This window comes from Falco naumanni, chromosome 11 (genome assembly GCF_017639655.2).
Source record: "Falco naumanni isolate bFalNau1 chromosome 11, bFalNau1.pat, whole genome shotgun sequence".
NCBI lineage: Eukaryota > Metazoa > Chordata > Aves > Falconiformes > Falconidae > Falco > Falco naumanni.
Genome location: NC_054064.1, coordinates 17,071,120 through 17,096,515, shown reverse-complemented (window position 1 = coordinate 17,096,515; position 25,396 = coordinate 17,071,120). Strand labels below are relative to the sequence as shown.

Genomic DNA, 25,396 nt, shown 5'->3' with positions numbered 1-25,396 from the left:
TCTACTGTTCAAACACTAGAGCTACAAGAAGATACCTAAATACAATGCTTGGTTGCCTAAATCTGTACTAGGATGCAAAAATGTCCATTTTATGACCTTGGGTGTCAAAGTGAACAGCCAAACACAAGTTTAGAATATTGTTTATAGACATTTTACACCTGGTTTATTGAGAGTCTGGAAACACATTTACTTGAAGGAAGTTGCCCTTTTTCATTAATGAGTTGATAGCACTGTCAAAAGGAATATAGTCTAGGATAACTTACCATTCTATGACTTCTACTTGTAAATTTTATTATTTTACTGAATCAGTGCTATGAAAAAAACAGCATTAGAAAACTGAAAGACAAAACCAAAAAGCATTAAGAAATTCTGTGGAAAGAGTCTTTCATTCATTTAAAGAATACTTGTGGAACAGGGCATGTAATAAATAGCTTACTTTCCCTTATGTGATTTTTACTTTATTTATAAAAACTTTATTTATATAAAAAAAAAAGATCTTAAATTTGAGATCTATTCTCCTTTGACACACTCCAATATTTTTCTTTGTAATCCTGAAAACAGCAAGGTCAACAACTAAATATTTAAGTACTTTTCAAAATAAGATAACATATCTAGAATTCTATAAAATAGTCATAAATTTTGTTATTATCTACTCTATGCACAAGCCAGCTACAGGTAAATAAGTGTACAACAGAAATTAAATTCTCTTAACTGGATTTGAAGGCTTCACTCTTTAAAGATGACTGTAACTCTTTCCCCGCCCCCAGCACTTACAATGAATTTTGTTTATATGTTTTACAGAAGGTCATCAAATATTCCAAGAAAGGGCTCGACATCATTGATTTCATCATCAATAAGATATCTACTGAAGATTAAACAAATTAAAAAATTAAATTAGGTATAATACATCAAAACCTATGAGATCAGGAACACTGTACAAAGTATAGTCAAGAGACACCATGACAAGCAAAATAATTTTAAAGTGTTTTCCTTCCTAAGAAAAGTTAATTGATATGATTTTTGTGAAAATTGGTCTTCTAAAATTAATATTATAAATTAACACATCACTTAAAGATCTGTGTTCCATGAAGGACTAAGCACTAAAACACTGAGGCAACAGGAAAACATACATAACTTTTTATTACCTGGGATCCACTTCTTTTTCCTGTTGTTCTGTAAAAAAAAATAAATCCTCTTTCCTAGTGGATTTAGAAGAATCTGAGATTAATTTTGAGATTGAAGAACACTGTACATTTTTCAGCTCTTGAGAAGGATTTGAATGCTTTTTTTCTTGAAAAGTGAACTGCAATGTAAATGTTAAAAAGCTTATATGATTAACTAACAAAAAGGAACTGTCAGATTGTTGCAGTATGCAATACAGATATTTATATTGATATTATGATATTTGACAAGGATTAATCACATAATAAATATTATTATATACTGGATGACTTGCAGAATCACAATCAGATTTAGTAAATAGTTTTGAAGTCATGCTATATAAAGTAAATTCAAGTCCTAGTTCTTCATATCATGAATATCACACTGAACACAGGATACATGTGTGTTTGGATGACACAGAAAGGTTCAGAAATGCAGTATGTCCAAACTGATTCATAAGTCAGATATAGTAAATATATTTACACATGCAATACTCTAACTATAGGAAAACCTCTTATAAAAATATTTTTACTCACCATATTTCTACTCTGTACAGATAAATTCACTTCTGATGTGCTACTAACCACAGAAACAACAGAGTTCTGAATATTAGTTTCATCTTGTAATATGCATGAACTGAAAATATCAAGTTGAATAATTTAAGTATTTTTAAAGATGTGCACAATGATTTATTTTCCAGTTCAGGATTTTCTGTTTATTTCCCGCCACATTTAAATAAAAAAACTCCAACAAGCCAACAACAAAACATTCAACAATTCATACCTTTTAAAAGTTGAAATTTCACTCACTTTTATGAGTGAACAACCTTCTATACATTTAATTATACAGATGCATGTGAAATACAGACAGTATTTTTAACTGAACAAAATTGTAATAAATTATATAATGCTTACTCTTTTGAAATGTCATTTGTGGCTTTGCTTCCCGTATACTGCCAAAGTGGTTCACACTTATCTGGAATTTGAAGGCAGGTATTTCCATGTTCATATAAGAATGAAATTTTTAAAAACTGAGTCACAAAAAAGCTGAAACCCCTTGAAAATATTTTACATTATATGATAAATAATAGTTTGAAAGTTATTCAAATATCTTTAACACATGAAATATTTCTTCTGTGGGTTTTGGACTAATGTAAACATAAGCAGAGATAAGAAGTCAGATAACATAACAAATATGCAGTTGTAGGCCATCAAAAAATTCTTAAGTATGACTTTCTCAACTCTCCCTTCCATATTAGATTTGCCTCAATATAACTGACATCCAAGGTAGAGTAATAAATCTGGGGGTCAAGTCAATTAACCAAAAAATTTCAGGTAGTTCTATTCATTGCATACTGTAATGAATTATTCTCAAAGAATAGCCTGTAAAATAATTTGTACATAGGAAACAAAGAATTCTGTTAAAATAACCTTACCTAATTCTCTACTGGCAAAATTGCTAGCAAATACTAATTTCTCATCATCAATATCATCCCAAACATCATCTCTCAGTTCAAAGTCCACATGCAAACCATCTGAAAAACAACATCTGCTTTCATGAGTATCCATCAAGTTATGCATTAAAGATTTTTAAGCTTTTAATTTTTTTTTATGCCATTGTTTCTTACTTCTTCTCACTCACAAACACTGAATGTTTCCAAGAGAAAGCTGCAACACATTTGTAATAGACAAGCACAACAAAAACTTTTCTCTTTTATAACCAATTGTTCAATCTATTGAAAAGAGGATTGTCACATATGCACTTTTTCCTCAGCGTTATTTTGAGAAAAGGTAGTCTCAATGTAGATTCTAGAAAAACAGGCCTTATAAAAATCACTGCAATGTCATTCTTTGCCTTTGTCAGAAGCATTGTTTGATCCAAATTTAATACTTCTGGTTCAGTCCTTTCTTCTCCAGTTTTCCAAAACACTCTGAATGCTGTCTTCTTCCTGTACATCTAATGCCTAAGAACTAATCATGACAAACACATTTTTAAGCATTGTTGTTAGAATTCTTAATTAAAATGTGATAATTAATGTTTTTAAATACTTTTTTTCTGGTGCAAAGACTGCTTTCCTGTTTCCTCTCTTACTCTCTTTCCCATTTGTTTGTTCTATTCTGTTTTTTCATCATCAATACAATTTTCTCTGCTATTTTTTTCCTATCTGCCTTCTGCCATACTATCCTCCAGCATCAGACAGTGCTGTAATCTTCATTCTGTTTTCATGGCTCTAATACGCCTAAGAAACCCCGATCCAGGTTTCCCTTTCAACAGAGGGGGAGGAGGACAGGCTCAAATCAAAAATCCCATTCCACAGACACTGGCAATATCAGGAAGGTACTGTTACTGTAATTTTGGATGTGCACAGTCAGCATGGCACATTATGTCACAGACATACAGATTTAAAATAAATTATAGGTTTAGGTGACTACAATTTCACAGTATATTCTTAAGTACCTACTTTTTTTTTTAATGGAATGGCAAGATACCATATTACAGATGCAGTTAATGCTATAAAAATCATATAAACTGATGCCTTCATTAGAACTATATTTGGTGCATTTTTTTAAATGCAGCCAGCCCAATCAATATGTCCTGGGTTACCTTTTCTGCTACTGTTCAATGGAGATGTTTTTTAATTAGCAATATCTGCTATGTCCTCTTGATCCTGTATGATTTGCCTCAAGACATGCTTGAGCACAGACTACAGCTATACTGGTACACTGGAACATCTGTCTGTCTTCCCATGACTTTACTCTTTTAACACAATCATATCACACACTAACTGCCTGCTCCCCTCCCTGCACCCCCACCAGCAACTGATGGTATGGCTATGCTATGGTCTTCCATCTTAAGACTACATAGCAACGACAGCAGGAAAATATGAAGCATTAAAGGAATAGGATTACAATGTCATCATCAAAATATTAAGTAAAAATGAAATTATAGAATCATAGAACAGTTTGGGTTGGAAGGGACCTTAAAGATCATCTAGTTCCAACTCCCCTACCATGGGCAGGGACACCTTCCACTCAGCCAGGTCACTCAAAGCCCCTCCAGCCTGGCCTCGAACGCTTCCAGAGATGAGGCATCCACAGTTTCTCTGGGCAAACTGTTCTAGTGCCTCACCACCCTCATAGTGAAGAATTTCTTCCTTGTATCTAACCTAAACCTACCCTCTTTCAGTTTGAAGCCATTCCCCCTTGTCCTGTCTCTACATGCCCCTGTAAAAAGTCCCTCTCCAGCTTTCCTGTAGGCCCCCATTAGGTACTGGGAGGCTGCTGTAAGGTCTCCTCAGCCTTCTCTTCTCCAGGCTGAACAAGCCCAACTCTCTCAGCCTGCCTTCATAGCAGAGAAGCTCCAGCCCTCTGACCATCTTTGTGGCCCTCCTATGGACTCGTGCCAACAGGTCCATGTCCTCCTTAAGCTGAAGGCCCCAGAACTGAATGCAGTACTCCAGGTGGGTGTCACGAGAGCAGAGCAGAGCAGGAAAATCACCTCCCTTGACCAGCTGATCATGCTTCTTTTGATGCAGCTCAGGATATGGTTGGCTTTCTGGGCTGCAAATGCACATTGCTGGGTCATCTTGGGCTTCTTGTCCACCAACACCCCAAGTCCTCCTGAGGGCTGCTCTCAATCCATTTTCTGCCCAGCCTGTATTTGTGCTTGGGGTTGCCCTACCCCATGTGCAGGACCTTGCATTTGGCCTTGTTGAACTTCATGAGGTTCGCACAGGCCCACCTCTCAAACCTGTTAAGGTCCCTCTGGGAGGCAACAATTCCCTCCAGCATGTCGACCGCACCACACAGCTTGGTGCACTGAGGGTGCACTCAATCCCACTGTTCACATCACTGATAAAGATGTTAAAATTACACAGTATAGCTGACAACACTTAAGGAGATATGAACAAGGTAATGTTTCAATTCATTTCAGCTCAGTGTTCCTTGTATGTCTGAGTATGACCTAACATCAGAACTGCTACTTATTAGCCAAATTAAACAAAACATTATTCACATCAATCTGTTGTCAACAAATACAATAGCAAAGTCATACCAGCAGGAGAACATCATATTTATATAGTGATAATGAAGACTGATCATTTAACACCAAATGTAAAAACATTTGTGGCCTTTCCAGTGGAAAAGAAACAGAAAGAGGAAATTTGCTTCCAGACGGAGATGTTTTGCTAGTTATGAACTCAGTTACTGAATGGTCACATTTTATCGACTACCAAACAACAGCTCATGTTTCACTAACTTCTTCCAGCAGAAAAGAAAAATAAGAAAATGTATAGATATAATTATATGTATAATCCCCTGCGTTACAAGTGGATTCAGTGGAAATACATTACAGTCATACCTTTCAGGAAGTATTTGTAGATTTGGACCCTGCTATTTTTGATTCAGTCATTAATGTTTTATTTAAAGGTACTTTTAGATGCTTAGAACTACATTAGAAATTCTTACCAACACCAGAAAGAAAGCCAATTAAGGCCACTACATTTCCCTACACATTCAGTGTTCTATAATGCTACACTTGTTGCTGTAGCGATTTCAGCCAGTTTGAGCTTACAAGTATATTCAAATCAAAATAGTGAAAATCGTAATTTCAAACATTAGCAATAACTTACTAATCTTTCCATAATTCCAGGACTGCAGTTGTTGCTGAGGTACTCCTAAGTTATTAACATTATCTACCTGGTCCACTGAAGGTGAAGAAGATGACTGTTTATTGCTAGACCTATTAAAAATAAAATAAAATCAGTGACATGTCAGTAAAACAGTTGCAGAAAGTTGCAAAATAATTTTGTTCAGAAAACAGTTTTTAGTTGTTACAACTTCACATACTACCTAAAATAAGACAGATTTCTTTTTTATTACTTATGTTATTCAGTACCTTGGCAATGCTGGCAACAAAGATTTAGGTGTAAAAACAAATTGCTGGAGATCCACATTTTGAGCTTGATTTAACATCTGCATCTAAAGAAAGCAGATTATTGTAACTGGTAAGATATAAACATATTGAAAACAATTTTTTAACAGTCTTAATGACATAATTTATACTGTATCAGTTAGCATAATTTTTAAAGATCACATAGAAAATCTTTCTTAGGTCTGCATATCTAATGTAATCAGTTAAAGAGGCTTGAATTACATGCTTCTAGTGTAGTTCTTCAAGTACCCTGGCAAAGTGAGACTGGTTATCACTCTCACCTGTATCAGCTATAGGCTAAATCATTCTTTATTGCAAACAAACAAGCAAACAAAACTGTGAGGAGGAAATAAAACATTCCAACATCTCAACTGCCATTCTTGCTGCAGAAAGAGCTATTTTAGTACTAGATTCAAAGGGATAAAGTATAATCCATGGAACCTTTCAGAGGTTAAAAGCTAACATGGTTGGTTTTTTTATAAAGAATTGGATCTACCTGTCAATGCAAAAAGATCTCTTAGTAGCATTACTCTGATAAATACCACCATTTGTTTTCATTTGGGTCATACTTTGCCAAAACCAAGTAACAGTACAGTACCTTCCAATGATGCCTCTGTACCTCACCCACCACAATCTATCCAATGCCATAAAAGTAAAACTGAAGAGCACATGCTCCAAACAGCAACAGAACCTCTCAAAAGATTCACAGACCTTTACTTTTGTACTTCTTTCCTTTTTGCATTCCACACAGAAAAGACAAACTTGGATGTTCATATTTAGTTATATAACTATCTCTGCAAACAATGTGTACAAATACATAACAGATCAAAATAAGTCTATTCAACGGCTGACTGTACTCAAACGAACCTTTAACCGTTTTACTGGGGGTACAGATGAAATTGAGTTTCTGCTCCTTAAATCAGCTAGGTACAAAGAAAACTTTGAATCTCCATTTGTCTCAGACTTTTGAGGTACTCCAGTTTTACCTGAGAAATGGAATTAAAATAATCTTCAGTTTAGCTTAGAAAGGATAAATCCTAAATCTTTCCAGATCAATGGAAACTTTGCCATCAAGCTTAGTATCTTCTATTCAAAGATCCTAAAAGATTTAACACACTAATTAAAAGATTTAATGCACAAATATTTATATAAAAGCGTAACATTTGCTCTTTGACATTGATCTTAAATCATATGCTAGATGTTCTGAAAAATATTATTGATCATTTTAGTGTCCATAAAAGTGTTTTTCAAAAAGCTTTTTATTACTGCTTTTATGACTGTATCGTAGCAACAATGCAGGCCGGACTCTCTGGCTTACATTGCTTCTGTTAATGTAGCTACTGGTGTAAATTAAGCTATTCTAAATTATATTCGTCTAAAAGTAATAGAAATAGTAGATTTAATGAAACTCACAGCAGTCATGTCCACATGCATCTTTATTTTTACAGCGATGGTTGCATTCTCTGTTTCCATATTTCTTGTAAGTAATCCCTTGTTTAGATCTGTCTCCTAGATAAGCATAATACATAAATGCTCACTTTTTATTTCATGTGTATTGTTGAGGGAGTACTTCATGCAGTAAAAGATGGGCTAGAAGTAATCTGGGTCACTAGAATTTTGTTGCCTTCAACAAAACTTTGGGCTGCTCAAACAATGTAATTTGAAAGAAATTAACCAATGCTATTGAAAAAGGCACTACGACATGCTCAAATTCAAACAGTAATATTAGATACCAAACATCCACAATTTTTCTTAATTTCAAATTCATCAAAGAACTGCACTGCAGTACTTGACAAGCGGAAGCAGCATCATCGTATTTATTATACTTGAGATAAAACCAGTATGGATAAATAAAGACCTAGCTCTCTACTGAAAGCAAAATTCAATTTTCTGTTGACTTTGTTATTAACCAGATGTTCTGATCTGATCATTTACCTGAATCTACTTTTGCTGCTGGCAGACTTTGTGGTGAACCACAATACATATCAAGTGAAGACTCAGCTTTCAGTTTTTGATTTGTAATCACTTTACTTCCCACTTTTTCTGGTGTTAAGTAAAAGGCTTTATATGCTTGCTGTATATCAAGGCCAACTTTGAAAAAAGACAAACATATTTAGAATTGCTACTAACTGTTTCTAAACTACTGATTACCTTCAGTTTTTTTAAAGAATTTAAGAAAGTATAACTGTTATTAAAAGATCATGGAAATTTGTTAAGATAATGTATCATTGAAAGCACACTATCATATGAACAGATTCTTTATGACAGAGATTAATGAATCCAAACATTCAGAATTAAAGACATGGTTACCAGATGAGTAATAAAATTAGGCCCTTGAACACAATTTTTCTGTATTGTTTTAAAACTACATTTATCTATGGTTTTGCACTGTTGATGTAATTTTAACTTTAAAATTGTACTACAGTCTGTGTTAAAAGAGTATCACCAGCTCTGCACAGGCAAAGTTGAGTATGTTGATAGTTCTTTTGAAGCTGGATGCTAATAATGGTTCTAGTTCTAATTAAGATTCATATGAGGCTATAAGAGACCATTTGTAAAATAGTATTTTTGTCTTTTATTAGGCAAATATTGCTGGAAAACCACACAGGCTTTTTAAAAATGAGAGACTTCCTTCAAGTTTGAAACAGAATCAGATTTTAAAATAAGTAGAGACTAAGAAGACCTGCTTTTAATCTAACTTCACTGTTACCAATTTCAGAGAAATTAACTGTTGTTTTGAGTTTTAATGAACTCAGTACAACATGTAGACAGCTAAGTAGTAATAAAAGGACTATTTTTTCTTCATCTTTATTTGGTTAGAAAAACTCCTTTTTCCTGAGCCACAAGTTTAGCCATAGGAATACAGATTATTCCAGACTTGATTATTGCAATAGTTTTAATATTCAATGTTTATCATGAAAGCAGCAAATACACTTCAGTTAATCTAGCACACAGCAATCTTCTTTAAATTCTGTCATCATGCCCCACCTGTAATACAGCCAGTCTATTTTCAAATTGTATTTCAAAGTTCTATGTTTCAAGGTCACCACTGTCTCTCCTCATCTGCTGCTATAGTTCCAATTCAATGGAAATTGACACTGAGGGGACCAATGTTTAAATCTACACATGTTAAGGCACAAAATTTTCCACTGTAGAAATTTCTTGCTAGTAGTAGAGATGAATCCATATCTAATACTTTTTTATCGCAATGCAAAACCTAACCATTCACAAAGACAGCTCTTCCCAGCATAAATAACCTATCAATAGGTTATCGCTACTGAAAGTTAATTCAACTTGAAGGCGAAGGGCAAAAGAAAATTCTAATCTGTATCAACAAAGCAAGATACTATCTCCTAGTAACAGTTTTGATGTATCCCAGTTCATTAATATGCTAGAGTAAATGAAACAGATGCAATTAGGACTTCTAGATAATACTCAAGTCAGTAAAAAAACATGTAATATAGTTTTGTTTCCAGATCAGTTAATTTTATTATATTTTCATCCTGATATAGTCTTCTAACAATTTATTCAAAATTTTACTGCATTTGTTTTAAAATTATAAGCATACCCATCAACCTACCATAATCAGAACTAATTAAATTTATACTAATGTCCTCTGATTTAAGAGCTCTTTTCACTTCAATTTTCTTTGTCCAATTTCCAGTTTTCAGCAGCACAGAATCCCTGTAATGTATCAGTAAAGTTTTGTTAGACACAGACAATGAACACAAGACTGTATGCTACGGCATCTGTAACCAAGTGAAAGAGCTTTTATTTGGGTTTAGTTCTTGTTTGATAAGTGGCCTAAGAATAACCTTCCAATAATATATGATTTATGGCCATCAGAGAGCCAGGATCCTGCAGATCAGTTTCAGTTCTGCCAAGAGTGCCAGACTTTGGCCAGAACTCACGTAAAGGTCACACAGTTGGAAAAGATTTTGTTTCTCCTTTCCTGTTTGCTCAAAGAGTATCTTAGCCAACTGGAGAATTTAATTCCATCTCTGAGTGAAAAAAAAAAATTGACAATATGATATAGTTAAAGAAATATAGCCAATAAGGGTAAGTAGCAACTTGAGAATGTATCTTTTTAATAGGTATTTTACTTGTTCTGCATTTATGTGGAAATTATTATGACTTCTATAATACGACATCAGTGTTGTACAAAGATGTACACTCTACTGACAAGCACACTGGCATGTTTTGCAGGTGTCTGAATCTTGTGCAGCATTTTAAATGACAACAGTGACTAGAAAATACTATAGGATAAAGAATAATTTTGTACCATTTGGCATCAGTAGAAATTATTGCAAAAACTGCAAGTCACAGAAAGGATTAAAAGTCAATACCCTTAAGAAATGTGAGGCAAAAAACCTGATCATACATACATAATTTTCTGATTAAAAATGACTCGGTTGTCAGCATCTCCTATGACCAACGTAACATAATGAAAGTCTGTCGCGGTTCTCTTTGTCTGTAGCTGCTCATAGTTTGTTAATTTGACAGTTACTAAGATTTCAGCCAATGTATCACTGTATTTTGGAAGCTAGGAAAAAATTATACAGAAGATGACATAACTGATAAAATATGCAAAGTAAAATATACGCCCTTCCATAAATTCCTAACTGTTGATACAAGCACAAAAGCTCAATTCAATTTCAATCTGTGATACAATTTTTGTTATTACTGTATAGTAGTGTCTCAGAACAACTTGTCCATAACTGAATATCCTACATTTGAAAAAGTATTGAAAATAAAAGGCATTCTACATTAAGCCTTTGGAAAATCATCCTCTGTTAAATGCAAAGAAAAAGATGTAAGAAGAGAACAAGGTATATTTTGGCATCCCAACATTCCTCTGTAAGACATTTATAATTGTTAAAACTTCCTTCCGAGAATAACTTTAGAGATCTAAAATAGATATATATTGTGCTATAACACAATTTCACACATTTAATGAGTTTTTAACATCAAAGGTGTCTTTATTTATGCAAACTTCATGAGACACTTTAAGGCTATTTTTCAGATTTTGCATTTCAGAGAGGTACAGTGGCTATGTGACCTGTTTAAAGACAAAATGCATACCTGAACCTCAAAGCTCCTGATTGCATATGGAATTGTACCCTTCTTTTCAAAGGGCACCAGCTAGGTTAATGTCATAATTTACTGTTTCTCTATATTCCTAAGTGTGATGTAGAAGATAAACATGACTTCATGCTTCTTCAGTAAGTTTTATATGGATGTTTTTCTGTCCCTAGTATTTCTTTATATTCAAGATAGACCAGACCTCTTAGACTCACATACAAAGCTAGAATGTGGAATATACTGGTTTACATCTGTAACATAAACCGCTATTAATGAGAGAGACACTATTGTGTCATAGGAAATGTCTATTCCAAGGCTCTCCTTCAGTGTTCAGAAGTTTGGTTATACACACTAAGGTGGAAGGAGGCAACAATATTGTGTGATCTTCTATCAGTGAAGGCTCAAAATTTCTTATAGTTAGTATTTGCTCTTTCATTTCATAATATCAGCATAAAAACATAAAATAAATAAAAAAACATTTACCTGTTCAATGTCCAGTTCATATTTTGGAAGGTGCAAAACAGATTCTTTTATTTGGTTTCCAAAAGGAGGATGTCTGTTTAAAATCTGCAAAGATTTATTTTTGTTTCTGAAACATTCAGCTGATCAGAGATGCCAACAGAAATGTAAATCTAAGGAACCAAAGCCATTGTACTAATGATACTATCAACAAAAGCCCTTATCAGTCCTGGTTCTTTACTGTTAGAGATGTCCAGAACAGCAACATAACCAAAAGAAAATTACAGTACTTTTTCATATTGCTACCACTTCTGTTCAGGTAACGGCCACTGAACTATCCAATGACCTCAAAACCTGACTACTCAAGTTTTATATGAGGTGGCTTTTCCATGTTGCCCTAGCTTCAATCAAAACTAACAAAAATAAAATTAATGACAGGAAAAATTCAAAAGGAGGCAGAAAACAGAAATCAAATTCCTAAAGCCAAAACAGAAAAACCCAAGTAAAATCAGTTTCCTTTAGAAATCCATTATATCTTCCAGAACACTGGAAAAAGTTTCCTCAGAAAAGGAACCAAGAGCCAAAGATTTTATCCTGGAGTAAAAGCTAACTTCCCTAAAATAAGAAGTGCATTATAGATGATTCAGAAGAATTTTATTCTATTACTATCTGTAACTAAAACTAGCAATAATGGAAATTCAGGATTGTCATCATTAACATACATTAAGAGAAACTATAAATACATATTCCCTTTTTAATTTTTTTCTAAGTCCTAAAAGGGAAATGCATATTGCCCTTTGTTTCAAAGCATGTTAATGATGAAATTCTACATACTTAAGCAACTGCTTTCCAAAACCAGCCAAATCAGTGAAATCATCCACATAAAATTTGCTAGAACAAAACATCACACACATTTTCAAGGAAAAATAGCAGTAGCCACATACTTTTTAAAATTTACTAGTATAAATGAATAAATGACTTAAACCACTCAATTTTGCTGACAATCATATAGCAGACCTTTATTAACAATGCTGCTTTTACTGGTAACACTATTAATAATCAATATTTTCCTTACTAAATAGTATATTATATTATATAATAGATTACCAATTCAAGTTCCCTCGCATTTATGTCTTCTATTTTCTTAAATGATGTCAGCCCAGCGTTTACCATAATGTTTGACAGTGATACACCTGTGAAAAATTTAAGGTTTTTATGCTTTTAAATGACAATCACTAACCTCAAATTATTCTCAACTGCATTATAACAGGTAAAACCAAAGCAGAAATCATTCTGCAGTATGTTTGTCCCAGACTTCTGGAAAGCAAATCACTAAATTTCTGTTCAGTTGATGAAATATTTTAGTATTATTTAATTTCACTTATCCATTAGCAAAGAGAAAAAGAAATGCAATACAAATCAAACATGAAAACATTTGGTATTTCAATACTGAAAATTTTTAGTTACATTTTCTAGAGTAAAACAGATTTTAGATCACTTTCTACAAAAGTCAAGAAACATGTTCTGCATATACATGATGGAAAAATCAAGTTACACAACATTCAGAAATTTTTTCCCTACCTAAGAAACTGTAAGTATGTTAAAGTCACAAGGACCTCAATGTGTTGTGAGCAAGCTAATAGTGAAATTCCCTCAAAAAATATTTATTATAATTTTCTAGGAGTCTGCAGATTTAGCAAAAAATTTTCCTATGCCCTATCTGCCACAAAAGTAGACTGGCAGAGAATTCCACATACAATCTTATTCCTCTTCATGATTCCCAGTTCTTTCAAACTTCCAGTGAGACTTTGTCATCACAGCGTATGAAAGGGTGTTTCCCTTAACTGGAACTACAGACTACTACAATAACTGCAAAAATTGTAGACAAAAGACAGTACCAATACTCATGTGGATTCTTCATACATAATTATGTAGAAACAGTAAAACAGATCTGAAAATTAAGTGGAAAACCTCTCAAAAGACTCATGGGTTGCTTCTTGGAAGACACTAAAGCAATCTTACTCATTCCAACTCAAGAATTAGTAATTTAGAGAAACAGATGTTCTTTTGTCCTTTTATGTATATTTGAACATCTTTTGGGGTTGACTTAGGAAAAGCATCTTCTGCCATCACCCCTCTCCTTTGCAAAAGCTCTGCAAACAATCTGAAGACTGAAGATTCTCACATACTACTTCCACAGCTACTCTAGTTAAGGTTGTTGCCTTGTTTCTTTGTAAGTGAAACTGCAGACTGGTTCTTTTGCCATAATTCCTAAAATGGCAGAAGGGTTTCCACCAAGTGAAGACAATATGAATAAGATTTTTTTTCTCTTTGTCTTTATCTATTTCTGAACAAGAAACAAACAGAGGTGGAAATCAAACTGAAAAAGTAGTAAAGGTGGTAAAATCCTGTACAGCAACTGATCATTATCCTGTGTGCCAGAATAAGAAATGACAATCAAGCATATCATACAGCAACAAGAGGAAGCATCATTACTGGACAAGAGTAAAAAATTGAGATAGTTGTAGAAATGCAGTAAGAATTCAACTGAATCCACAATCTCAGTTAAGGACAAATGTCAGTTAAAGAACAGTCAATCTTATAAAGGAAATACTGATCACTAAAGGCTTTTTTTTTTTAAATTAAAAAACCAACATACTGAGATAAAAGTTTAAAAAATTGGGACTTCTGAATACATTACATGGTATCAGTAAATTTCTGTGAGCTTAAACAATTCACTTAACTTCACAAAGACATAGAATAGGCTTAGCAGCCATAGCATCACAGAGGTCAAGAAGAGGCATCAGTGCAACATGTGATTCAGGAAAAGAGAGTGAACTGCCAGCAGACAGTTCAAAAGAAGTCTGTGGGTGGAACAAATGGAACTTTGAAAGTTAGTAATTCTTTGTAATATATGCTGCAAAAGCAACAACAGCATAAGAAAAAAAAATAAAAAAAGAGATGTGTATCTATAGCACTTCCATTAGTGAAAAATTAAACCTGACTTTATTCTATTGAATATAACATACAGGAAACGATTTGTCTATACTGCAAATGCCATGTTTATCTCACTTATCCTAACCCCCTAGAAATGCTGAAAATAAAGTAGAACCTTCAGCTGACCGTGTGCACGCTGGCACAGATCCAGCAGTGGAAATGGGTTCCCACCACACTGTACTGTGCTGTGCACAAGCTAACAAGCCCTGTCCCTTGCTCTGAATCCACATGAATGAAGCAATACAGCTTCTGAGCTGAGCTGACAAGGCTGTAATGTACTGCACCATATGGATCCTCTGGTTTAGCTATTCTCAAACTTGCAGACCTCTGTATTATAAAGTTCCATACAGAGCAGATGTGTCTTTAAAGAAAAACAGAGAACGTTGCAGTGAATTCTGAAAGCATGAAGGTATGATCAGACCAGACATCAAAGCAGGAAGCTATACTCTTATCTCAAACAAGTATAACTACATTTTTGGAATACAGAGGACTCCAAAATTTCTCAACTTCTTTTCAAGTAATTATGACAAGTCTGTATTTCCAGCTAGAAGTTCATCCAGTAACAGGATACAGTAAAAGATGATAATTAGAAACTTGTGATCCTCGTGTATAACAACTCCATGCACAGTAAATTTATTTCTATTTCATGATTCCTATCCATGTCAATGCAAGTTAAAGAGCTTTCATAGATAGGAGTAACAGGACCTACAGTGACAGCTGTTTGGAAAGGAAGGCATAGCCTAGTCAGAGACGTGCAATCACACAAATGTGGAATATGCCCAAGATACTGAGATGAACATTACGAAAAAAGACCAACTGTGAAATACTTTGAAAGCCTGAAGAAAATTACTAAATTGATTACTTTTATCTTTTATCAGGACAGACTACTCTGATAACTGTGGTACTTCACTGTGGCAAATGCATAATTAGGAAACCCATTTAATTATGGAAGCAGACATCCCAGAAATTACTAGGCCAGTTATGAGTTTTGATTCTCTATCAGATTACACCTTTCTACTTTCTGACTAGTACCTACCGATTTTTTCCAATTGTTTAGACACATGAAGTGAATTTTCCCACAGTTTGCACCTGAAACACTTTGCTAAAATCACAGAGTTTAATAAAGCAGAAAAGTTGTCCTTACATGATGCCAAAAAGTCAGATAACCCTGTAAAAATAAGGTTGACTTGTATTAATCAAATAAAATGTAGCTTGTTATTATAAGAACAAAAAGTATTAAATTTTACCATACATCGAGTAACTCTTAAGCCATTTCTAAATATTCTGCCAGTATCTTGTGTCAAAGTAAAGTCTTGAATGGGAATACATCCTAGCTGAGCCTGAATAAGACTGGAAAAAAATTTTTTTTGGTATACAAGCCATATTGTGAGAAAAGTATAATAACATAAAAGCTTCTACTGGAAAACAAAATAAAATTCTGAATAGAAACAATGAAATACAAGGTCTGATCTATAAAACAGTACAAATTTTAGCAGGGACTCCAACAGCCACAAAATGACAGCTTTTCAATAAAAAGTAACAACGCAATCTAATACTTACCAGTTTATTTTCATTTCTCTTGTTTTTATCTTCCCCACCAATGGAAACCTATACACAAAAATATACATATTTTCTGCTATTCATTTTATTTATAGCTAAAAAGATACTTTCCTTTTTCAATGTATTTATTTTTTTTATACCTGATAGTTATTTTGTCCTTGTCCTTATTCAAAGTGTTCAGTATTTTCTTTTCATTTATTCTTAACTTGACATCCAGAAATTCTGTGCATTTGGAGATCATTGTAATCTGTAACAATTTAACTTTTTTATTAATTGTTTTTCTTTGCCACTTTTTCTTCCACTTCCAACTTTTTTTTTTTTTAAATCAACCACACTGCTAACACTTCATGGCGTACAAGGCAAATATAAATTGTTTTTACTATCTGTTATGTATTGCACTTTCTTCATACTTCAGCAACAAAGATAGCCATAGGAGAACAGGTGTTCTTTTTTTTCAAGGCCAATCTGTTCTACCATGGTATTTGTTTGAAAAATAAAAAAAAGTCTTTTCTGACTTAACAGTGGCAGTAACAACCTGTTATCTGACAGAGGAAAATTACTTAAAACATAAAGACAATAACATTCCTTTAAAAGTAAAATCTGCTCTCCATGCAGCTGGTTTTTGCAATAAGAAATAACTACTGAACCACAAACCAGTAGTTTTTAATACATAGACAAAACAGCTTCAGTAACTTTACATCTTTATAAGCAAGATTAGTGAGGGGCGAAAGAGTTGGAAATGAAAAGATCTGAAAGTACAAAGCCTCAAAAATACTCCATGTGACATTTAATTAGATGTATTCTCCAAAACTTTATATAAACAAAGCCTGAGCTCTTTAAAGGAAATAAGAACTTCTGCTTCTTATCTTTGAATATGTTCAAAATCAATTGAACATATGTAAATTTTCTTGAAAAAGTTAACATTACCAATTCATTTAATGTCTCTGTTCCTTTCATTGTGAAAAATTGTTTCACTGTATCAAATGCAATATAATACCAGGCCATTAATCTTCCAGTCTCTGTAAAAGAAGAATATAACTTAAAAAAAAAATATGCCAAGTATTTTTTTAAGTCGCAAAATCAAATTAGTTTTCTTATTACAGGGCTCTATGAGATTTACCACCACTGACTCAGCACGTTATTGCCCCCAGCTGTCTGATGGATAAGACTAACCCCATCATAGAGTGCCAGAAAGAAACATGCATCAGTTACAGTTTTCTCCAATAGAGATAAATTCATACAAATATGCCAGGCTGAACTGTGGTTGCTGAGAAGCCAACCACCTCTAGCAAAGGATTGTAGGGAAAAGGAGTTAGTGATAAAATGTGTCCTTCATTGCCCTGTGTCACATCCAATGATCCTGTGGTAACATTCTGTAATTTTCTCCTAAACCACAACAACATTTCCAGCAACAAGAGAAGATCTATTCATGGATCAATATTAAACAAATGAACTTCCATGAATTCTTAAAGAAACTTGCTCATATATTCTAGTCAAACAGTCTCTCATATTCTACTCTCTACTATATGTGTGTACTCCTATTAATGTATACTCCTATGACCCTTTGTAGTTCACTACTACCTCAGCGTCACTTTTGAAAATTAGTTCATTTAAGTGTTACCTGTTGGTTTGAAATTATTTGCTTCATCCATCCTGATCAAATCAAAAGATGACAAATCATTTAGGTTCTTCAAACACAGTTCTGTCAACAATTTGACAACATATGCATTTTTAGTACAAACAAAAAAACCTTATCAATGTACAAGTCAGAAACATCACCATCAGATTGCAATGAATGTATACCCAAGTAATTCCAGTGAACTGAAGCAAGAGTTTAAGAATGTGATCCTACTTCTATTAAAGTTGGAGGTTAACTTCTGCCTTGAAAAGTATAGGTTTTTGAAAGTATAGTAACAGAAATTAATGAAAGCAAACGAAATCAATCAAAGGAAAATTAGGAAGAATGACAAGCATCACAATTAAAGTGCTCTGCTCCCTATTTCTAAGTACGTATATGGCAATGAGGTAGATAAAGGCATTTAATTTTTTTCCTCTATACAAGGAAAAGTTTTCCACCAGTCAAAATGTATTGATAGTGTTTCAAAATTATTAATAATTAAATAAAATCAACAGCACAACATAGTAAATTACATTTGTTCTGTGAATGGATCTATTGAAATTAATGGGTGAACCTGCCCTAAACCATAACATTTTATTGAAAAAAAGCTTAAAAGCCACTTACCTTGTAATTTTGCTTCAATTCCAATTTTATCCAAACCAGATGAAAAACCTTCATGAAAAGATGAAAGGCTTTTTAACCTAATACAATGACATACTTCCTCCTCAATATCATTACCCATCAAAACTGATCTGCTGATTTTCTGGGACCCAGACAGATACCCCAAAGGGAAAAATTTGTAAGGATTTATTACATTGGGAACAAGTCAAAATCCTTACATAGTGTAAGTATCTATGTATCAGTGAGTGACTGTTAGAACTGATGTGCAAACGTAAAAGCTGCAGATATTCCCCTATGTAAAATATCAGAGTCCTAAAAGTTGCACAAATATCAGTGAGCAACTTCACATGTAGAGTTTTCCTATTTTAGAATATAGGAAGCCACCTAAAATGTAACATCCATTCAAGTACTAGATGTACTATGTTCCAGTCCCATCTACAAATCCTTAAAAAAAAAAGTCTCCAGCAAGTGCCCAATGACTTCATAATCGGGTGCAGAGCAAGTAGCCAGGAACCAAGTTATGGTCAGGGTTGGGGACTGAAAGGCTGTTCTGGGTAAGACAAACTGAAGACACCAGCATTAAGATTATTGAATATTTGTTTTAGAAAAACTATGAAATATTAGACAATTTTTTTTTCTTAGCAGCAGATTACGTATTCATGCTGAAAAGTACAGTATGGCTTGATACTGCATTAATACATGGTCCAGTGTACTAAGATCAAAAGAAATAAATCATTATGAAGCTGTAAATGGCTTCTTCATAGTTTTTAAATATTATACTATGCTGAAACTCCTATTACTTATATTAAAGCAACTGAAACTGTTGCTCCTAAAAATGTCACACGTCTTGTTTTCAACTCCTTACAAAACAATAGACCATAAGAAAATGAAAGAAATAATATGGATCTAACACAACCCAGTATTGTAATTTAGATCAATTAAAAAGAAAAAAAACAACAAACCATAATAAGCTGGATTTTTTAAGGATCTAATGTACAAGAATGTTGATCGTATCCACTTCAAAGCTACAGTGACATCTGTGACAGTATGTAGCACTATTTCTGCATTTAAGTGCTCAACAAGATGCTTGTGCAAACTAAGAAAAAAAAAAAAAAAAGGTAAATATATTTACCTATCAGTAGGACAAGAAGTGCTAAAACTACTGTTTGGGAAAAAAACAAACCAAAACAAACCCCTCCCCCTTCACCCAAAATCACAACAATTTTTATTTTTTAATGATTTTTTTACTGTCAACTTTAATCAGTGAAATCATTAGAAAACAGTAAAGAATATGTAAATAATCAACAATGTAATTTGTTTATTATGGCTTAAGGTGCAGCAAGCAAAACCAAAAAAACCTGTCTACTGCGAAGTTTCACAATTATTTCAAAAACAAAGCTACCTACATTTAGAAGTTACAGCACAATGTTGATATCTTAAATATATTTGAAAAATTAAACCTTAACAAAATTGCATGAGCAAAATTTTCTGGTTAACCATTTAATGTCCTAACTTTCCTACATATTTCTCTCGATATTCTGTTCACATGAAGTGAATTCTGTATTCTGGTATTTTCAGGATTCTATCATCTGAAAATTCAGAGATACAATCTGGGTTCAATTCTTGATTTTTGTCTTCACAATATGTACTATTTCAGTTTCTTCAGTTCTCTAGCAGGAATCTACAACTTTTTTTTTGTTTCTTTTTTGTTTGTTCTGTTTAAGATGTTCTAAAGATGTTTTTAGCGGATAAACCAGTGGTTGTTAACTTCTGAAGAGCTTGATTTGATTTTCTTTAAATTTCTTTTAAACAGACCAAAAAAACCCCCAAAATCACCTGAAAAAACCACATTCTGTAGAAACTATGAAACAGTGCTAACATCTATATAGTGTTACAAAAATGTTTTGTTACCTGCTCTCTATTATATCAGCACCATTTAACATCTGTATATACTTCTCCCTTGTACTCCAACGAGTCATAATAACTGCTGTAGCTGTAGTGTCAAACTGAAAATTAAAACCACAAACAAAAATTGCTCTCTAGCTCTTACCAAAAAAATTGCAGTTGAATATGCATCACTTATCTGTTGGAACCATTAAAACTGTTTTCTTAAAATCCTTGTTGAAATGGCTGTTGAATGCCAAGGCCTCTCTAACTTAATTGCAAGTTCTAATTCATTTGGGCAGCAAGCAGGATCCGTGATTCCCGCCACTGCTGGCAGACAGGACAGTGCACCAGCCTATATGTGCTAATAATGCACATAGAGACATATTGAGAAATAACACAAATCTGAACTGTTATTGACCTCTTTACAAGATCCACAGCTAAGGAAAGGATTCCTAAGCACAACTACAGAAAATAATTTACTGACATGAATTCTCTTTACTAATCCCCAAACATTAGAAAGTCTTGAAAGAACAGTCAAGCCTTTTATAATAAATTTTTATAATCTTCATCATCTACTCTCAAGTCACCTCACTTTGATTTTTTTTTTTTGTAATGGAAAAAATACTGTTAGACTGATTTATTGGTTTTCGTACAAGAAGTTTCCTGACTTTTGCATTTTTTAAGATCAGATTAGTGTATGTAATACTAAAAGGCAGATCTTGGTAATTGCAGTTCTTGACTCAGTAAGTTAAAGTGGCTTAGGATTCTAAGTCACAACTTTTAAAATCTTTCTGAATTACAGTTTCTAGCAAAAAAACCCAAATCAGTTAAGGAAGTTACAAATATTGAATTTCTGCACTACTTTAGATCTTAGGTCAAGATAAAATACTGTCATATATGCAAGACACCACAGTGGCTAATGTAAGCAGCCTCTGGAGACAGATGTTAAGTAAGCTATCTCCCATATTAGGCTTTATCTGCATATCTAAAAATTAGAAGACTTTAAAGTGTTAAGATTTAACATAAATTATTTGGAGACTTTAAAGAGGTATCATTAAAATAGCCATTTTTAAATCCCCCTCTTCCTTTTTACAACCAAATAAATGTCTAAAGCCTTGTTAATACATAGCATTCTTGGCATCAGCAACCTCATGTGGAAGCACAATGAATTATAGTTTTTTGGAGATAGTATTTCTGACCCTCCCCCTCTACTCCACTTCTAACTTAGAAGTTATTTGTTCTGATGTCATGAGGACAAAAGCACATAGCTCTCTATACTATTCAATATTCCAGAATTTTTATCATGCAGTTCATAAGTTGTGTGCCAACTTCCTACTTTTTCTCTAATCCACATTCATTATGTATGCCAAATGTAAACTTTAGATCTTTTTCCACAGCAAAGCAAAGAAGTACTTTTTAATGGACAATAAAAAAGGAAACATTTCTTTGTCAATCAAGCGGTTACCCAGAAGTCATTTAACTATTAATTACAACCCTTTAAAAAAATCAAATACCGCAGTAAAATTGTTGGTGGTGTAGTTTCTTTGCCAATAATAGTTTCTACTGATCTGCCTATAGATAGTGTCAATATAATATAGCATTAACTTACTTGAGGCCTTCCTGCTCTTCCAATCATTTGCAGAATATCAGTTTCACTGTACTCTTGGAACACTCCTCCAACATAATGCATTGTGGATTTTATAACCACCAGATGTGCAGGTAGATTGACTCCCATAGCTAAGGTGCTAGTAGTAACTACATCAGATTAAAGTATATCGATTGCAAGATGAACACCATCAAGATGTCTGGCAGACACTAAATAAGTAGCAAATAAGTGACTAACTCTTGATTCCCAAAAGCTCTTATTTTCTAGTGAAGTCAGTGGGTGTTCTGCACCACAAAGAATTAGATGTAGATTACAGACATACATTTGCATTATAATTCCTGTGTATCTGATTGATCACCAGTATTCATTTATTATCAAGTGTTATTTAACAAATTACATGCCAGATATTTTTATTTAAACATTCCTTAACATTTGGATATTAACCAGAATCCAATCCATCTTCAATTTAACAGACACACACTGAGAAACATTATTCATGTTTCTTCATGGATAGATATTTGAATATAGCCATGACTTCATCTTGCTTTGTAGTGATCAATACCTTTAAGATAGATTTATTTATTTTTTAAGTCATCCATTGTTTATATCCATGGTACCAAACTAGAATCACCACCAATACTGTCACAATACCTTACCAATGCATACTCTCACATGGAAAACACCAGTCAAATTTTGGCAAATTATCTCACACTCATGTTTTCTAATTTACTTTCTCTAAGGAATATATGGGGTGGCAGGAACTGAACATGGAAAGCCAGCTATAAAAGCCAACTATTCCACTAGGAAAACAAAGTATTAATGATTTTCCAGTTCTTTTTTGAAATGAAAGGGTAACTGAAATAAGTAACCATAGGTACATCAGGAAAGAAGAATCCAACCTAAACTAAAGGCATAACCACACCATTTTCTGAGAATATTATTGTTTTTCATATTGTGATGGTATGCAAAATGGGAAATTTGTCAAAGCAAAATGATCTAACCATAAAAACGTTGCGAAGAAAGGCTACTTACGAGCACAATCAGAGCTTCAGTCCATATGTGTGTGTATATATATATACACACATATGTATACACATACACACACAGTGGGTATACATACACTGTATTTCAAGACCAAAGAATTTTCCCCCTTTGCAGTATCTGTGAAAGGTGTGTTAAAACCCTACCCCCATCATACTCACAGACCTAGAAAGTGGAATATGCCCCACAGTCTTTTATTTTCCCCCTCAGCTGTAGAATTCTAGCGTGTAATTCTAGTATCTCAGATGATTCTGAAATATTCATACAAACTATAAATTTCAAAGGACTTAAGTACCAATAAGCAACTTTGTATTCTTTCAGTGGTAGTTCATATGTATGTTCACATTGTGTTCAGCTGTGGCACAGGGTCTCAAAGTTATTTTTGCAAAGAACCACAGTCTCCTGAGATTTCAGAAAAGGCACTGCAGTTTGCAAAGCTGTTCACAATGCACCATGCAGCCAAAGTACAGTAGATTGCAGGGATGCACAGACTTTTTAATACCACGGACCCTGTGAGTCTAGCAAGGTTACCAGAACCCAGTAAGGGTATCTACCTTAAGTTTTCACAGTGAGCCACAACCACTATACAGGAAAGACAAAAATTCCATTAATCTTTCAGTGCTGTACATGAATCACACAAACAATTCCCCCCATAGGGTCTGAATCTTTTTACAGAAAAAGAAAGCCTGGATGAGATGAGACCATTATGTCTCAGACACTTTCTCATTTCAGGTAACACAAAATGAAATACTTCTTAGGAACCTCCCCATCAGTCAAAACATCTTGCATGGGAGTTTGAAAATAATATTCCACCCATCTAAGAAGCACTGCTGCAAAGCACACAAACAAAGAAAATGTCATGTGAACTCTGAGGAAAGACACACTAGAGTTCCACCTAAACAGGATGGCTCAGAGGTATGAAAAGGAAATGGATGTGGCCAGACCTGTACAGACATATGAGGGATTATGACCTCCACGTATGCTGAAAAGAAGTTCTATGGTCTTTAGTAATAGTGTGTATGTACACTCACAGGGTAAAAGTGCACGTGAAACACAAACACATCTTCATCTGGATTTCACAAAGTAATTCCAAAGGTTAAACAAACTATAGAATCATAGAATATTACCACTTTGAAACTGCAGTCTTTTCAGCATATGTCAACAACATTCTAACTTTCAAAGTTGAATTTACTTACAAAGTACTGGTAAGTCTCCTACAGTAAAAGCTCCTTCAATTATTTTTCTGTCAGATATCTCCATACCCGCATGATGATAAGCCACACCATACATTAAAAGATCTGATAACGAAATAATTATATTCATCACTTGACTAGGTTTACTCAAGCATGTATTCACTCACAGAGCAGAGATGTTATATTTACCTCTCAGTCTGGAATCTTTCAATGCATTTGCAGACTTCTGTAATCTGTGCAACACAAAAAAACCCCAAAACTTCAAAATCACAAAACAGATTCACTAATGTAAGCGGAATATAAAAAAATGCAAGTATGTTTTTAAAATGCAAAAACAAAGCTTCATGGGAAACTAGATACACCATTACCTCGGGAAAGATTGTAAGATGCATGCCTTGACATGTACATTTTTTACACGCTTTCCCATCGTTCTACTGTATTTGTGATTTTTAAGGATGTTCTTAGTTTTCAACTATGTGTTAGACTATCAAAAGGACATAGTTGTAAAATAATTTTAAAAATATATATTCTTTGGATATTTTCAACCATCACCTTTCCCATCTTCACAAAGGGAACAAACTGACTCTCTGGGGTAGCTGTTGCAGCCTTTCCAGCCCAGTCATCTTTCCATGTCGGGACCTAAAATCTAGACAGGTTGTTCACATAAGGCAAAGACTGTGTTTGAGGTCCAAAATCAGGAAATAGCTTCTGCAGCTGCCATGACTGGGCAACCCTGAAGTAAATTATAATTAACATGGGTTAGGGCTGTATTTATTAAAGGTATCTGATAATGCAAAGACTTCTAATGGCTTAACTTAAAACACTAGTAAGACCACATCCAATGCAACTACTCATATGCTTAATCTTTACACTATAAGGCCTTATAGGACCATAGGAATTAACATTTGTATGTTTAGAAAGCAGCTTTTAGAAACAACTTATGCTTGTGAAAAGTACCCTAAAAATCTGAGAAGTAAATAAAGCTTCTCAAAAGCAGAACCAGTTTACCAAAAAGAATGTTAACTACGATGATGACTTTGTTGCAGACACTCCTCTGCTAGAACAACTTGGATGTAAAAATACCTTTGTTTCTGTTCTATACTCAGTAGAAATTTAGCATCTTTTGCAAGAACAGAAGCGGCCTGCTGTACTCCTTTTCTTGTGGCACAAAACTGTAAGAAAAGATTTTATTTTTTTTAATCAACACTCTTAAGAAAGAAAGAACTTCAAATGTGATTA

At 33.8% G+C, this 25,396-nt stretch overlaps 1 protein-coding gene across 1 annotated transcript in view; it reads right to left on the bottom strand.

Annotated features, from left to right (window-relative positions):
• Positions 1 to 664: 664 nt before the first annotated feature.
• The window catches only part of HFM1 (helicase for meiosis 1), a 63,254-nt gene continuing 38,522 nt past the window's right edge, over positions 665 to 25,396 (bottom strand). The window contains exons 14-39 of the mRNA XM_040611250.1: positions 25,241 to 25,329; positions 24,347 to 24,390; positions 24,161 to 24,262; positions 21,927 to 22,072; positions 20,342 to 20,436; positions 19,393 to 19,526; positions 18,434 to 18,481; positions 17,813 to 17,893; positions 17,119 to 17,210; positions 16,332 to 16,438; positions 16,192 to 16,239; positions 15,884 to 15,981; positions 15,668 to 15,799; positions 12,742 to 12,827; positions 11,659 to 11,742; positions 10,479 to 10,636; positions 9,674 to 9,777; positions 7,507 to 7,602; positions 6,961 to 7,079; positions 6,058 to 6,140; positions 5,792 to 5,901; positions 2,597 to 2,695; positions 2,076 to 2,136; positions 1,698 to 1,797; positions 1,146 to 1,303; positions 665 to 862 (exon numbers count right to left, since the gene is read on the bottom strand). Coding sequence (XP_040467184.1) covers positions 796 to 862; positions 1,146 to 1,303; positions 1,698 to 1,797; positions 2,076 to 2,136; positions 2,597 to 2,695; positions 5,792 to 5,901; positions 6,058 to 6,140; positions 6,961 to 7,079; positions 7,507 to 7,602; positions 9,674 to 9,777; positions 10,479 to 10,636; positions 11,659 to 11,742; positions 12,742 to 12,827; positions 15,668 to 15,799; positions 15,884 to 15,981; positions 16,192 to 16,239; positions 16,332 to 16,438; positions 17,119 to 17,210; positions 17,813 to 17,893; positions 18,434 to 18,481; positions 19,393 to 19,526; positions 20,342 to 20,436; positions 21,927 to 22,072; positions 24,161 to 24,262; positions 24,347 to 24,390; positions 25,241 to 25,329 — 2,541 coding nt within the window. The 3' untranslated portion in view covers positions 665 to 795. The remainder of the gene's footprint in view (positions 863 to 1,145; positions 1,304 to 1,697; positions 1,798 to 2,075; positions 2,137 to 2,596; positions 2,696 to 5,791; positions 5,902 to 6,057; positions 6,141 to 6,960; positions 7,080 to 7,506; positions 7,603 to 9,673; positions 9,778 to 10,478; positions 10,637 to 11,658; positions 11,743 to 12,741; positions 12,828 to 15,667; positions 15,800 to 15,883; positions 15,982 to 16,191; positions 16,240 to 16,331; positions 16,439 to 17,118; positions 17,211 to 17,812; positions 17,894 to 18,433; positions 18,482 to 19,392; positions 19,527 to 20,341; positions 20,437 to 21,926; positions 22,073 to 24,160; positions 24,263 to 24,346; positions 24,391 to 25,240; positions 25,330 to 25,396) is intronic.